At 37.7% G+C, this 16,888-nt stretch overlaps 1 protein-coding gene across 4 annotated transcripts in view; it reads right to left on the reverse strand.

Moving 5' to 3' along the window:
* Positions 1 to 16,888, reverse strand: part of DGKH (diacylglycerol kinase eta) — a 205,511-nt gene that overhangs the window by 33,124 nt on the left and 155,499 nt on the right. For all 4 annotated transcript variants that reach the window (XM_036755358.1, XM_036755357.1, XM_036755359.1 and 1 more), the window contains 2 exons: positions 7,404 to 7,489; positions 1,758 to 1,857 (listed from right to left, as the gene is read on the reverse strand). In XM_036755358.1, the coding sequence (XP_036611253.1) occupies positions 1,758 to 1,857; positions 7,404 to 7,489 (186 nt within the window). The remainder of the gene's footprint in view (positions 1 to 1,757; positions 1,858 to 7,403; positions 7,490 to 16,888) is intronic.

Raw genomic sequence — 16,888 nt, forward strand, 5'->3', positions numbered from 1 at the left:
TATCTATCTTGCTGAATAATAACTCAATAGAAGAAGAAAGTGAGGAATGAGGCAAAACAAATGGTAGGCATACATTCTGTTGCTATTGTCAACTTTTTTAGGGTCAATAAACATTTTGGTAGGGCCTAAATTTCACCTCCATGTTAACCTTTCCTCTTGGGATGATACCAGTCTCCTGCTCATCCTTTTCCTTGACTTGATAGAATGCTAAGTCAGAAGGTTATAGCAGAAACTATAGAGTATAAAAGTGATGGCTGAAGAAGGAACAGGAAGAAGAGACTGGAAGTCATTGAAAGGGAGGAACGTCAGCAGCCATAGACTCAGTACCAACAGTTTTTTAATGGAGATAGATAGCATGGTGTAGTAGAATTGATAGAGGGACTTGGAGGCAGGAAGACCCACAAGTCTCAAAGCCTTCCTTTGATACATGTTAGCAGCATGATCAAGAGCAAATCATGTAACCTCTACCATATAATGTCCTCATCATAAAGTGGGAACAACAATACCTGTAGCATCTATCTCATAAGGTTGTGAGGAACAGATGATATCATGTAAAGAAAATGGCAATGATTATTCATACTGTTGGGAAGCTGAAGGTATCAGTGGTGTGAGTAGCAGGGTACTTTTCCACTTCCATTCTCTCTTCTATTTTTTTCCTCTTACAATATCTCAAGGTAATGGGTCTGGAAAAGGTAATTCCATTCCAAACACCAGATCCAAACCGTGAGAGGTACAATAAGGGTCTTGGGGATTTATGTTAACTTCAGCCTTACTCAAGGGCTGAAGGGAAGAGGTGAATGGAGAAAGAAGTCAGTGCAAGGACTGAGACCCGGAAAAGGGTAACAAACCATACAGATTAGGACATGGTGGAAGACATACTAAAAGGAAATCCCACTAGCAAAAATGTACCTGGAAGAGGAAAACAATTCTTCTCCTTCCCTTATATCTTCATGTACTGCCTTTATAACTGACAACTGTCACGCATTCCCCCTTCTGTGATGAAGTCAACTGAAGACTAGGATTCAGTTTACATAAATTTTCTTTTTAGACAAATTTAAAGAATGTACATATTTTACATATTGAAGTAATGAAGGTGAATTTACATATGTCTATGAAAGCTTAATAAATGAAAATGCTTAGTATTCAACACCAAATTTCCTTCTCCTGGTGCATGAAACATTTTGGCAGAGAAATAAATGCTTGATGGGTTGTACCATGAAGGGTAGTTTCATTTCAAAGGTGTTCTTCTGGGCCTGTGATTTTAATGGTGTCAGGAATTCCTGGTGAGAACCTTCTTCCAGTGCAGATCTAAACTTTCTCTACAACAACAGTCTTAGAGATGTGCCTGAGGCATGGATCAGGGTACTGGGGTCACACAACTGGTTGGTATCAGAGGCAAGATTTACCCCAGGTCTTCTTGTCTCTACTAGAGGCTAGCTCTCCATCCGTTATACAATGCTGCCTTACAATTAGCCTCCAAAAAATCTTGGCTGAGAGGCATCATGATGTGGTGGATAGAGAAGGAGCCTCAGAGTCAGGATGACCTAGGTCCAAATTCTACTTGGGCTAGGCAAATGATTTGATCCCTCAGTGGCCCAGGCAACTCAAGTGTGAATGCTTCAGTACAGGCACCCATCTGCATTGGTGAGAGATTTTCTTCAATGAGAGTTCCCCACACAGATAATCCCAGATCCAGAAAGGAAGAAGGGGGAAGGACAGGAAAGCACTCACTGTTAGGATCTGAAAAGTTTTCTTACTTTAATGGCCATGGCATCTGCTACATCACTGTTTTCTTCTGTTCTTTCATACGTCTTCCCAACTTTTGCAACAAAGTCCTTTACGGTCTGACATAAAACCCTTTGAAGAAAAAGGAGTGGAACAGCATCATTATATATATGTCGAAAGAAAGCACCACAAAATAGAGTTCTAACTCATACCTTTTCTGAATGTAAATTTTAAAAATGCTCAATGAACTCAAGCAACCTTATATGAAAAATGTATAAATGAAAGCAGCATTTTAAAACTTCATTGTTAAAGTTATATGAGAGAAAAATCTTAAAGCCCACAAATATTTAATTGTATAATCTTACGAAGAGTATATTTCCAGATGCCCCTCTTTAATAGAGTTAATTTTAATTATCTTCATTTATATCATTGCTTTCTCTCTCTTAGATATCTGAATGGTTTCTAAGACTATTTGCAATGTTGGAATGTTTTATTATTTATTTAGCTATATGGAAGAGAAATAGTCTTTCTTACACGTGAAATCAAAAATCCTCCCTTCCTACGTCCCTTACTACCTCCCTGCCATTTTTTTGCCTCAAAATTAATGAGCATTGGACTTCTTAAATGACCTTGAATAAGTAACTTTAATTCTTAACTGTACGAATGAAGGGGCTGGACTAGGTGACCTTGGGAATCCCTTCTGGTTCTCAACCTAAGAGCCTACTCTAAATTTTCAAAGGAGACATCACATAGTCTAACTCACAGAGCTAAAAGAGAAATTAGTGATTCATAGATATCATGGATTGAGAGCTGGAAGGAAGTTTATAGGTTGTCTCACCCACTCCCCTCATTTTACAAAAGAGGATACTGAGGCCCAAAGAGGTTGATTGACTTTGCCCAACCTTGACGTCATCCTCTACTCTTCATTCACATTCATTCTATTATATCAAGTCTGTTGCCACATCTCTCCTATATGTCCCCTTCTCTCCACCAGAACTGCCACTACCCTACTAAAGACGCTCATCACCTCATGCCTGGAATACTGCAATAGACTTCCTGCCTCAAGCCTCTCCCCATTCCAATCCATTCTTCACTTAGTTGCAGAAGTTGTCATCCTAAGGCACAGGTCTAACTCACATCACCCCACCGGCTCCCTGTTACCTCTGGGACCAAATATACAATCTTGTTAGGTGTTTAAAGCCCTTCATAATCTGGTCCCTTCCTGCTTTTACATTCTTCTTACACTTTACTCCTCTATGCATTTTCATTGGCTGTCCCTCATTCCTATTGCTTCCTCTCTTCACCTCCATTTACTGGCTTCCCTCCAGATTGAGCTCAAATCCCACGTTCTACTGAAGGTTCCTTCCTGCCTCTCTACTGCTAATACCTACCCCACTAAGATCACCTTATAGTCTCCGTCTCTCTCTCCCCCCACCCCCACCATACACACACACACACACACACACACACACACACACACACACACACAGAACATATATACATAGTTGCTTACAGGTTTGTTTCCCCCTCCCATTAAAATGTAAGCTCCTTGAGGACAGGGGAAGTGTTTTTGCCTTTCAGAGTTTATCATAGTACCTGACACATAGTAAGCACTTAATAAATGCTTGTTAACTGACTGACTATTTCTTAAGACCACACAGCTAATAAGTAGAACAGCCATGATTCAAGCCCAGTTCCTTTGGTCTCCAAATCTAGCACACTTTCCACTGTACCACAATGCCTCTCTAACTAAATAGATATAGGTGTCCCAGATTTCTTAGGGCCATATTAAGCTTTAATAGCTTAAATTACACTAAGACCTCTGACACAACCTCTATGTATGAACAATTGAAAAAATGAGTGGGCTATTGTAAGTAAAATATTTTCTTTCAGGATCTATATCAACTACAGATGCTACAGATAGAGGTCTTGCCTCCAGCAAAGAAAATGATGGACTCTTGTTATACTCCTAATGCCTCATCTGAGCCCACAACTGGTTTCCAAGCCATACTCCTGGCAGCAGGGTGAGGGTAGACCAGTCTAAGAGTCAGGCCTCTCACCAGGTTGACAGCAAAAACTATAAAGCACACACGCAGGTTGTGATTGCCCTAGAGGTAGGAAGGGACCTGGCACCTACATTATCTCTACCTCAGGGAGTAATCAAGGTTCCTCAAAATGTCTAAAAAAAGCCACTACATTTACTTTCACTGTCCCATTTACATAAGGTCACATGGATTATAGAACAGATCTCTATATGTACATAACAAACCTATACTAATGCCCCTAGAGCTTGGACAAGAGTACTCACCTGATATATTTTGTATTCTGGAATAAACGTGTCCCAGAAACTACCGTGCTTGTGTGAGATTTGCCCAAGGCCACACAGAGAGGGAACACTCTCCATTCCTTAATTTGACTTCGAAGTCTTCCTCCCCTCCTTTCCCTTCATCATTGAGTTGGCTTGATTCTTTCTCCACAACACTGATTTTCTACATTAGTTCCTCTATAGTCCCACTGCCACCCACAAATGAAGTCTACATTATTTTTTAGCTGAATTATAACAACAGTCTACTAACTGGTCATCATCATCAATATGGCTCCTCTCACCAGAAGCGATCCCTTTCCTCCTTTGAATTTGTACAACACTTTGTTCATACGACTGTTCATCCAATCCTTTTTATAATATTCATTTGGATATATGTCTTATCTCTGCCTCCAGCCTCATGCATTAAAGGAACCATTTGCTGTTTAACATGATTGTACACATATAACCTATATCAGATTGCTTGCTATCTTGGGGAGGGGGGCTGGAACGGAGAGAGGGAGAAAAATCTGGAACTCAAAATCTTACAAAAATGAATGTAGAGAACTTTCTTTACATGTGATTGGAAAAAATACTATTAATTTTTTAAAAAGGGAACCATTTGCAATTCATCTTTATATTCCACTCAGGGTGAAGTATAGTGCTTTTGCCATCATAGATGCATTGGAGTGACCATAGAGGAATGACCTACGATGTAAAAAAAAAAAACCTCTTCTATTAGAAGGTCTGAGAAGACCTATTTCCTGGACCTTACTCTGACACTAATTAGCTAGGGCTTAGGCAAGTCAGATGACTGTTTCCCCTTTTCCCTCCCATTTATGTAAGGAAAGATTGGACTAAGAACTGTTATATTTCTAATTTGTTTTGATGATACAATTTTAAAATTTGCACAAGAATGTTATATTTTCTTAACCTGATTAACTTGAATATTTTATTAGATGTGTGATCTGACCAGAAAGTATCCTTTCAACATATACTCCTATGGGCCACTTCCTTCAATCCCCCCTCAACTTCTTTGCAGCCCCTCAATTCCCATGACTTTGATACTCTACAGAGCTAGAAAGTCCAGCTAGAATGAAAACATAGAAGGCATAGGAGCAGTAGGTTAAGATCGGACAAATGAACTTAGACAGTAGCATGGGTGAGGAATGTGGTCTGGGATAAAGGCCAAAGCTAAGGCCAGGAACAGAGCCATGAAAACCTACTGTTAAGACAGAGACTAGAAACAGAGCTGGATGAAAATGTAGGCAATAAAAATAAGAATAACTTACAACTGCATAGCGTCTGACAGTTGGTAAAGCATCTTTTGGACATTAGATCACTTAATTCTTACAACAACCCTCTAAGGTAGATAGAATAACTTCACATTTTTACAAATAAGGAAACTGTTAAGCCAAGTGACTCAGCCAAAGGCTTGTGCTAGTATCATTGTCACCAAAGACTAGCCCAGTAGTCTACAGTGAGGGGATAGCTAAATTAAATCTATAGGTCACATGATAATCTTATTTTAGACACCTCTTAACTGCTTCCCCTACCAAACCTTTTGTAAAGTCTTTTAACAAGAAAAATCAAATAATGTGTTGTATTAATTAGTAAAATAGTCAAAAGACAAGAAAAAAAAGAATAAAAGCCTTTCATAATCCAAAAATTAGATTACTCATTTCTGAAAGGCAGGTAGCCAATGAAGAGGTAATTCTTTGTCTGTTTCTTAGGAATGTTAATCAACTTGTAAAAACAAATTTAGCAAAGGGTCTCGAGTTAACCTTCTCAAATATTATACTTTAGTTAATAGTCCTTTCCTCTGAAACTCGAGATTATCATTCTTTTCACAAGCCTTCTCAGAACCTGGATTTCATTAGTAGGCTTCTTGATGTGTGGGGGAAGGGGCAAACTTAAGGAAACATAGATATTGAATCAAACTAAATTCACTGCATTCACTGAATTCAACTTCCTGATTTCCTTGGCAATCTTGTCCCAAATCCTCCAAAATGATAAATTTGACCTCCTGGGCTTTCTCTCCCCTTCTTCACTTATTCCTTTCTTATTCTTTCCAGGATATCTGCTGCCCACAAATAATGTGATTTATATTTTTGCTTTTAGTAATTTATATTTTTAAAATATTCCACTCACACTGTCATCACCCTAGTTCAGGCCTCCAGGGCCTCCCACTATTACAAGAGTGTTCCTATCAGATATCTCTCCCCTCTCTAAACTACTCTCCACTTACCTGCCAAACTGATGTTCCAAAAGCATAAGTTTGATGTCACACACCCACTGAAAAAGCTTCCCTCTTAGTTCTAATATAAAACGCAAACTTCTATGACTGGCTTTTAAAGCCTTTCACGATTTGCATCTCATCTACCTTTCCAGATATTATGCCACACTCCCTTCTTCCTCCCTGCCTCCCACATTCCAGAAAAACCAGCCTACTCACTGATCCCCATACATTATATTCCATTTGCCATCTTGTCTGCACAGGCTATACCCATAACTGGAATGGATTCCCTTTTCATTTCTCCAACCCTGTGGTAGGAGCTTGGCTGTCATTGGGGAGCCTCTTACCCCCAATTGCAGAGTGGCCTAAGCCTTCTTAGTTTTTGAAGCCCTTTCTGGAGTCTTTGCCTTAGCCTTATCCTTCTGCTCCAAGCCCTAAGCTTGACAAATGTGGAAGCTATAAGTATACGAGAATACCAATCAGCTTTTCCTGCCTTTGAGAAATAAGAAGGTGACAATTTGCTCTGGGACAGCTGAGCATTTTACTGCTTAAAGCATGCCAAGGTAGTTGGTTACCTTGGGGACTGTGGAGTTCTGCCTGTATCTGATGCTCTCCCAGTTTCTCCTGGCTTGGTACTTGTGGAAGTAGGGAGGAGTAACTTTTATACTTCAAATAAATTGATGCATATCATTTTAAAATGTGTCTTTTTAAAACTACTTTTAATTGGATTTTATAATCCATGAGTACTTACTGCATTTCAGCCTTGAACCTCGCTAGGCATGGCCTATTTTAATCTTGGCCTACAACAACACCTCCTATACCAGACCAATCCTGATTGTCTTCTCCTATTCCCAACCATTCACTGATGCCTCCCCTCCCCCCCACCCCTGCTAAATACCTTGTATCTTCTTTGCATCTATTTTGTACTGATTTTTCCAAGTGCAGGTAATACAACAGGATGTAAGCTCCTTGAGAGCAGGGATTACTTTGTTTTTATATTTGTATCCCCACTGCCTAGTAAATTGCTTGGAATAGAGTAGCATTTAAAAAATGATTGCTGAATAAATGAATGAATCAAGGGTTTCAAGGCACATTCATCTACACACACCTTATTCATTACATATAAACTCCCCAACTCACTTAGCAGATGATATGACCACTGAGTGTTGATCAGAATTGAGGATTTTTGCAAGATGAGCTGCAACTGAGTCCTCATAAGATGACATCTGAATTAAAAGGGAAAAAAACATTTGCTTATTTGGATGGTATCTGACACAGCACAGTGATGACATTTGCAGAAACAGAAGTGTTTCATAACACACGGAAGGCAGTTGCATCTACATACTCAAACTTGTTCTATCCATACAGATGTAGAGCTTTCTTTCTTATGAATTGCTTTTTAATTATGAAATCATTTATTGCAGACCCTCAGAACATCACAGAAATTACCACAACCTTTAAAAAAATCCCAATGAGATAGAATGTTAGCTTCTTGAGAGCGAGGATTGTTCCATTTTTGTCTTTGTGCCTCAAATGTCTTGCAAGTAGTAGTAGGTGGTTACCAAATGCTTGACTGGCACAGTCACTTATACGAATTTTTTTTTCAAACTACAATGAACAATTCAAATTTGGAAGTGACTTAAAGACTTCTTGACAATCAAATTTCAAAACCTCATATGGAACACAAATTTTATTTTTGTAGATAAATATAGAAATACATTCAATCTAAACATGGCAGTCTTTGAAGCACTCTATCAGCCACCCCTCCCCCATCATAACTCTCCAATGTCATATTCTATATATCTTAAATCATAGCCTTTCTTCTTCTTTTTTTCTCCTCCTGTACATTTGCTCATACTAGGTTCACTGCCTGCGACTGTTTGTTTTTGTTCATCCTTCATTCTCAAAGAGGACCAATGATATCTTTTAACTTGCTCATGAATTAGATTTAAGTGAGGCAGAGCTGTGAAAAGTCATCTCATTGGCTTTTAAGGAAGTTCCACTATTTCTTTCCTAATATGGTTAAAGACGAAACTCTTTTAAGAAGTTTTTTTAAACTCAACTTAACTTTACAGTACTTATTCTCTTGTTTTTCATTCCAAGTAGTTTGTGAACAATCTATAGTCAGCTATCCTAGTTTCCTGTATGTCTTAATGCTGTAAATAGGAAATAAATTCCTTAAAGAAAAGTCCATGTTTTCTATTCTTTTTGTATTTCCCCAGCACTGAACATTATTCCATATAAAGAGTACTCAACAGTATATACATATGCTGTGTGGGCTAAACAATTAATTGTCCTACTTAATAATAAAATACTAAAATGCTTCTATCATTTCACCAATTTGGATGCTCTCAACAGTGAAGATTACAACCTGACTTTCCATAAGCCCACCACATTCATCCAGCACACTAATGACCTTTCCTGCTTTCTCCTAACATCTCAGGAATATCAGTGAATTATCAACCTGTCAGACTTCATCCTCACCAAATGACCAATCCGTCTTCTTTCCCTATCATACATTTCTTTGATGATATGTCTTACTACTGTGTTTTGCAGTTCTTCATTGATTACATATGGCAGACTGCTCATACCTATCATCATATCTCTCTGATACCCTTTGTATGCTATTCATTATAAATTCTTCAGAGATTAATTTTTCCTATCTCACAGTCATACAACAACACTGATAGAATTCTGGTGTTCAAAATAGAGGCCTCTGTTTCTAGGAGAAGCTTACGTGTTATTAAGAGCTTTGCAATTTTCTACAGGTGATCCAGTCCATTCTCTTCTTGTTTATTTCTGAATCCAACTCATTGTCCATTTGTCCTGTTTGGCCCACAGATGCATACTGATGTATAAGCGCAATACACCACACATCCAACTACACATCATAATCTGGGCAATAGATAATCATTCACTTGGCTTTTCCTGTGCGGATAATCAGGCTAAATCCTTATTTAGTGGTTATGGGTCTCTTCTACAAGGCTCTGCAATATATCGTGGCTTTATAGAGCCTTGAACAGGAACATCTGCAGGACTTCACCAACCCCAGGGAATCCCTCTTCACTTTGGACCCTGTTCTGAACCTCCTCCATCACCATGGCCAATGCCTTTAGCAAGCATACATCTCCACGCTTTATGCCTCACCTGTCATTTATAATAAGAAAGCCACTGAACATTGGCAGGTAACTGCATGTAAACAGAATGTTCATATTTTCAAGAAATCTGGGATGATTTTGATTTATGGCTGAGGAACACTTAAAGATAAGCTTTTCAAACAGTGTTTTGCTCAACTGAATTAAATGCTTGTTGTTGTTTAAAAGAACTGTTGACAAAATGACAGTGGAGCTGTGAATTGGTCCAGTCATTCTGGAAAGCATTTTGGAATTATGCCAAAGAACTTACTAAACATTCCATACCCTTTGACCCAGTTATAGCACTACATCCCCAAAGAAATCAAAGAAAGAGGATTATGAAAATGTTTATAGCAACTCTTTTTGTAGCAGCCAAAAATTGGAAACTCAATGGGTGTTCTGTTGTTAGGCAATGACTGTTTGGTTGTTCTTTGGCATAATTCCAAAATGCTTTCCAGAATGACTGGACCAATTCACAACTCCACTGTCATTTCCTCAACAACTCTAAAAAATGAAAAAAAATGATTCAGTTGAGTAAAAAGGCTTTGAGGGGCTATCTTTTTTACATGCAATTGGAAGAAAATTAAATTAAATTAAAAATACTATTTTTAAAAAGTGATTCCCATCCATAAATCAAAATCATCCCAGATTCCTTAAAAGGGAAAAGACCTATATAGACAAAAATACTTATAGCAGATAATATTGCAACTAGATGATACAATAAAGTGCTGGGCTTGAAATCAGGAAGACCTGAGTTCAAATACGGCCAAACATTTACTAGCTGTGCATAAATGTGTGTATCTAGGATACCTCTATTTGCCTCTCTTCCCATCCAGAAAATGGGGGTGATAATAGCATCTACTTCCCAAGGTTGTTGTAAGGATCAAATGAGTTAGTAATTGTAAAATGCTTAGCACAGTACCTGGCTCATAGTAAGAGCTATATAAATGTTAGCTATTACTATTAAAGCATCACTTTTAGCAAAGTGGGTTCCCAATCAATTAGGGGATGACTGAACAAAACATGACACACAAACATAATGAAATACTATTGTACAATAAAAAATGAGGAAAGAAATGGGTTCAGAGAAACCTAGGACTTGTGTGAACTGATGCAGGGAATTGAGCAGAACCAAAACAATCCATACACTGACAACACTGCTACAAAGAAAAACTTCGAAAGACTTCAGAACTCTGATCAATGCACTGACCAATCATTATTCCTAAGCACTGATAATGAATTATGCTTTTTATATTTGGCAGAGAAGTGACAGACTAAAGATTTAAAAGGAAACATTTTCAGAGAAGGTCAATATGTAGATTTGTTTTACATGATTATATTAATCATTATAAAGGAGGACTTGGAGGGAGGAAGTTGAGCAGTAGTGGGGGGAGTGAGAGTAATACTAAAAAAGGGAAGGAAAGAAAGAAAAGAGCATCGATGAATAATTAAAAATAAACATGAGAACCAAAGGAAGTTCAGATTAGGGACACAGACAAGCCATCTTGGAACTAACACATAAAAAATTTTAAAACTCAAGTTGTACCTAGTGGAGATTAATGATTTCATATTTGGTATCTTTTTCTGTTCTTCTTTGTATAGGGCAATGTTCATGTTTGTCAAGTTCATAATAATAAAAAAAATTTCAAAAGAAACATTGTAATGATTTATTTCTTAGCTTCCTTGAAAACAAAAAGGTCAGATCCAATTCATTAAACATTTGAAACAATCTGCTGAAACAATCTCCTGCTACATAGTAGTTACCTGTTTTTTTCCTCTACATTTTCCCAGATCTTTAGACCTCAAAGAGAGATGGAAATACAAAGTAATAAAGGTTACAAGATATTTATCATAAATGGGGCAGCTGTCAGAGTTCATGCTCTGCAAAGACTTTGAAAGGGTCAAGACCCAGTGTTCGGGCTCTCTCAGGGTTTATCTGTCTCTCTGATTTTCCGTCTCAGTACATCTCTCTCTCCATCTCTCTCTGTTTCTGTCTTTCTTTGTTTCTTTCTCTGTTTCTTTGACCTTTTCTCTGTCTCTGTCTCCATCTGTTTCTATCTGTCTCTGCCTCTGTGTCTCTCTCACTCTCTGTCTCTGCCCCAGTGTTTCTGTCTCTGTCTCTCTGTCTGTCTGATCCTCATTCTCCCTCTCCCTCTCTCTCCCTCTCTCTCTCTCTTTCTCTCCTTATTATAAAGAGGAGTTAGAGAGGAAGCTGCTTGGTGGGTGACGTCAAGTCACTCCTCAAGTCAGTCTACCAAGGTCATGAACTCCATAATCACCTGGTTGTTGGGGCAGCCTCTACAGGCCCAGCAACATGTATTATTGATGATCACACTGGCAATTCAAGATAACATTGGCCAGAGTTGATGGACTGAGGTTTCTCCTTGTCCTCCTTGATTTCTGAAACTGAGAATGCTTGGTAGCATTACCTACATAAAGGGCTTAGATAGCATACAAATAGCCTAAAGAAGAGAAGATATGCTTTAGAAATTCCCATGGAACTACAGGAGGCTAAGACTTCTGAAGGCACTCTAGAATTTAAAGTTGTTCAATCTTATTTTCAATTTCTTTTTAGTGAATTTCAATTAAGCAAAATAGCCAAGTAATTTCTTTGAGACTACATCAAGAAGAGAAAACAAAAATAATCTGAGATGCAAATGGAGGCTGGAGACATTTCCTATGTTACAATTTGTAGTGAATTCATTCATATTCCTAAATATGAATGCAAACTAGCATGCCCGGGAACGTATAGAATTGGAAAAGTAGGAGGTGCATCTGGAAAGGCTGCTTGCAACGAACTGATCTAGTTCAATATTCGCCACCTGGTGGCTTGCAGAGATATTGCACCCTGCAGCTACTGCTCTAAGCTCTAATCTATCATCTGGGAGAAACATGAATAGTTCACAAGAATCACACAAATGAAACGTTTCACATTCTTTATATGCTTTATGTGTGCTAGACACTTAGAATACCTGTAGCAAAACAAGACACTGTCTTAACTTTCAAAGAACAGACAACCAGGGATATGCTGATAAATGTTTAACAACCATCGGGGGGAGGGGGGGAGAGGTTAACTATTTTAAATGTTTAAATTTAACCTGCATTATTAACATTTTGTCCATCACTTTCTTAAGTCTAGACCAGATGTGGGGAACCTGTAGCCACAAAGCCACATGTGACCTTCTAGGTCCTCAAATCCAGCCCTTTGACTGAATCCAAACTAGACAATCAACAAAACAATAACTCAATCCCTTATTTGTAATGTTTGCTAATTTCCAAAGTGTAAATGCTCACATCAAAAATTTAATGATTCCTGTAGTATAAGTTGGCTCCTGCCCATACACCCTTGCTGGGGATGGGGGTTCGGATGGCCAATGAGTAAAAGAAGAGGGGGAATTATTCTTTTATCATCTTAAATAATTCCTTAAAGTAATGGCTAACACTAAACATTCATAAAATTAGAAGATCATAGGCCTTACTAAGCCAGAACTTACAAATAGATATAAAGAATATAGAAACCATAAATTTATTTTCATATTCGATAGACCTTACAAAAAGTATGTCAAGTTCTGATCTTCTAAAGAGGGAGGTGTAGAGTTTAAAAATAAGGTAGAGATATTTAAAGATGATTAGAGGCTGTAAGATAAGACCTCCAGAAAACAATTTAAAAGAACTAGTGTTACTTATTTGGAGAAGAGGTTGATGGGGTGTTTTTCCAAGGACATAAAAGTTTCTTACAGGGCATAGTAACCAGCTGTCTACCCAGGCCATTAGCAATAAACCAAATTAGAAGACTTCAGAGATTTAGGTTAATGATAAGGAAGAATTTTTTGGCATTTGGTTGTTATTAAATAATAGAATTAGTTTCTGAAGAAGGTTGATGAATTATCTTCTCTAAAAAGGCTTTTAAAAACAGATGGTTTTTGTGTGGTTCTGTCTGGCAGTATGGAGTTAAGAAAGCCCTCAAAATCCTGTTAAGCTCTGTTTTCCTATGATACTAGCAAGATGCTGAAGTTAGTATGTTAATTAAGAGGAGATAGTGAGTTTTATGTTCTTTCCAAGGAAAACTGAACAGGGAATGGTTTCACAATCATGCCTAAGGGGATCTGAAATGAATACTATATGAGAGGACTACACATTTGGGGTAATGAGATTTATTCAGGAAAAGGGAAGTTGAGATGTCTTTAATGCAATTTATTTCTTCAAAACAAGAAAAGCACAATTAAAAAAGAATATGTATGCTGTTTGATTGGACCTTGAGCCTTTCTCTGGGCTGTGTATAACACTAGTATTAGCCAACAGGTCTACATATGCTATTCATTTACAGAGAAAAAAATTTAATAGGCAACAGCAAGGAAATGATAGAAATTTCATTTTAAAAAAATCTTTTTATACTGAAGAAAAACAGTCTTTCCTCTAATGAGTAGAGTACTAGATGTGACTTGGCAGAAATCGATATAGTGCTACTGTTTAACCTGTTAGACAATTTTTTTTTAATTTTCCAAATGTAGGTATTATTTGTTGATGAAAAGCTGGTTATTATTCTATTTCAAAATACTATTTAAAATATTTAGCTTCTGCAAGGAACAATCTGATCTTTCAATTTTATATTTTTTACACCTAACAAAATCACCACATTATTCTCAATGATACAAGGATTCCAGAAATCAAATAAGCATACTTCTCCCAAATGAGAAAAGAAAAGTCTGTGCCCAAAGGTGGGCACAGACTCAATAATCTTAATCATAACCTATCTATCATAATCTTAATCATAAACCTATAAAAGTCAGTTAATACTTTGCAATTATAAAGACCAAGTATGGCCCCAGAGAAAGGAAGGGAACATGTCCCTTCCCATGTTCTCCATCCCTCTTTTCCTTCCTTCTTCCCTGCCTCCTTCTTATCCTTCCATGTAGAAGTACAGGACTATAGTGGGGCTTGGGGGAACTTGAATGTGTTGTCAAACCCATTAAAGACGTTAGTTTTGCTAAACTGATTTTCTTTGTTTTCTTGTTTTTTTATTCTTTCTCACAAGGGATGGCTCACTGGTATAAAGGAGAAAGAAAGGAACAGATCTGGAGACAAAGGTGATATAAAAACAAGAGATATCAACAAAAATTATTTTTAAAGTAAATTCTGCTCAAAGTCCTTCACCACCTAGGTTTAATCAGAATTATGGGTCTTTTTTTGGCAAGCCAATAGGGGCTAAGTGACTTGCCCAGGGTCACACAGCTAGTAAATATCAAGTGTCTGAGGCCACATTTAAATCTAGGTCTTCCTGACTCCAGAGCTAGTGCTCTATCTACTGCACTATCTAGTTGCCCCCAGAATTAAGGGTCTTTGAAAGCTTCTTCTGGTACTCCTAATGGGATATCATAGTTTTTTTGTTTTTTGTTTTTTTTACTTTATTGACCTACCTTAATATAAAGATACTGAAGTCTTAGTAAATATAAAGAAAAAATAAACACATTTGGATTTGTAAAAAAAAATGAATACTGTGATGTTTAAGTTAACTGTATAGAATTGAAATTCTATCCAGTGGCTTTTATAGTCAAGAAAAAATATCCACTTCTGCAGTTAAGTATGACAAATAATCAGTAATTTATTCCAAAATTAATTATTCCCCAATCCTTGACACATATTTAATTTGGAAAGGCTTACCCTAGGTATCTGAGGAATAAAAGCCTGTTAACATAGCAGGTGAGCAAGCAACTTTATTCCCATACTATATGCCTTATTTACACATCTTTTTCCTCCCCCAACTTTGAGAAGGCAAACAAATGACTTTTCCTCTACATTATTTCATCCTATGAATTTATACTGTCAAGCTGCCACACATTCAGAGCCAATGATCCCAAACCCCTAATTTGAACCTGGAGCTACCCAAGATTGCTGCTTCTAAGGACTGTTAACTTAGACATTTAAACTCTGTTTGCTGAGTGGAAAAAAGGAAATTTGCTTCATCATATTCATACACCTTCAATAATAAGAAAAGAATCAGAATAACAAGAGTCCCTAATGCTGATGACAGTCATAGCAACAGTGCACTGGGAAAAGTAAACCGGTCTCCTGACTCAAGCAACCACCAGGAGCAGTGCTTCTGCCTGGCTGAGAATACACTGGCTGAACCTAACAGTTTGGGGGTCACCCTTTCAACCAGTGGTGACAATACCTAAGTAATCTCTTCACTCATTCAGTTGTAGTAGTCAGGAGAAATTAATTTAGAACAAAGGCAATATGGAATAGTTAGGACATAAAATCAAAAGATATGGATTCGAATCCCAATTCTGTCTGGGAGACATTAGGCCAGTCTAGTGTCTCAGGTCTACAGTCTAGTGTCTCAGGTTTACAGTTACTTCCTCCAAAATTAAGGGGAGGAACTAAGTAATCCCTCTGGCTCTAAATTGTATAATCCTACAATTTGATATTGAGTGATCCATAAATTAGGGCAGCTAGGTAGTACAGTGGATAGAGTGCCAACCCTGGATTCAGGAAGATTCATTTACATGAGTTGAAATCTGGTCTCAGACACTTGCTAGCTGTATGGGCAAGTCATTTAACCCTATTTGCCTCAGTTTGCTCATCATAAAAAGAATATGGAGAAGGAAATGCCAAACCGCTCCAGTATCTTTGCCAAGAAAACCTCAAATGGGGTCTTGAAGAGCTGGATATGACTGAAACGACTGAACAACAACAATCCATAAGTTATTCAAGTTAGCTGTTCCGGACCAATTTAATTCAACAAACATAAGTTAAAAAAAATCTAGTACATGTCAAGCATTGTATGCAAAGATACAGACCCTGCTATCTATGGGTGTACAATTTAATTGTGGGAGAAAGCCATATATACAAAGAACTATTATGCATAGAAGATGCTATTTCCAGGGAATTCTCCATCACTTATCTGGTATTCATTTGTTAAGAAGGTCATAGGGAGGATTCTTATATAGATAGAGGTCAAAATAGACAGCTTCTGGGGTTCTTTCCAACCCTGAGGTCCTGTGATTCTAAGAAGAGTTAGCTAAGTACATAAAGAATAGGCTCTAAGAAATCTGGGGAGAGTAAGATTCCTTATACATAAGTAGGGATCAGGAAAGGCTTCATGGAGGAAATGGTACCTGAGTTAAATCTTGAAGGAAGGGAGCAACTTCAACAAAGACATGAGGGTAGGATCCCTACTCTTTATCCTGACTTTCCAGTCACTGACCATCCAGAGCAAACACAGATAACTACAAAATATTACATAGTAAACGCATCAGAGCTGCAAAACCATTCTTTTTACTATGTTAGTGTTATGACCTGTTCAAAGAGGAAGGTCATTAATAGGAGAAAGGGAGGGATGGGCCAAGTAATGTTTCCTGAAAGAGGTGGTATTGGAATTGAGTTCTGAAAGGCAAAATTCATTGGGTAAAGAGGAAGAAGGAAAAAGTCAAAGATAAAAGCAAATCAGACTTTGTGGTAGAATCCAAGGTTAACAATTGTTATAGTCTG

Source organism: Trichosurus vulpecula, chromosome 4 (assembly GCF_011100635.1).
Source record: "Trichosurus vulpecula isolate mTriVul1 chromosome 4, mTriVul1.pri, whole genome shotgun sequence".
Taxonomy (NCBI): Eukaryota; Metazoa; Chordata; class Mammalia; order Diprotodontia; family Phalangeridae; genus Trichosurus; species Trichosurus vulpecula.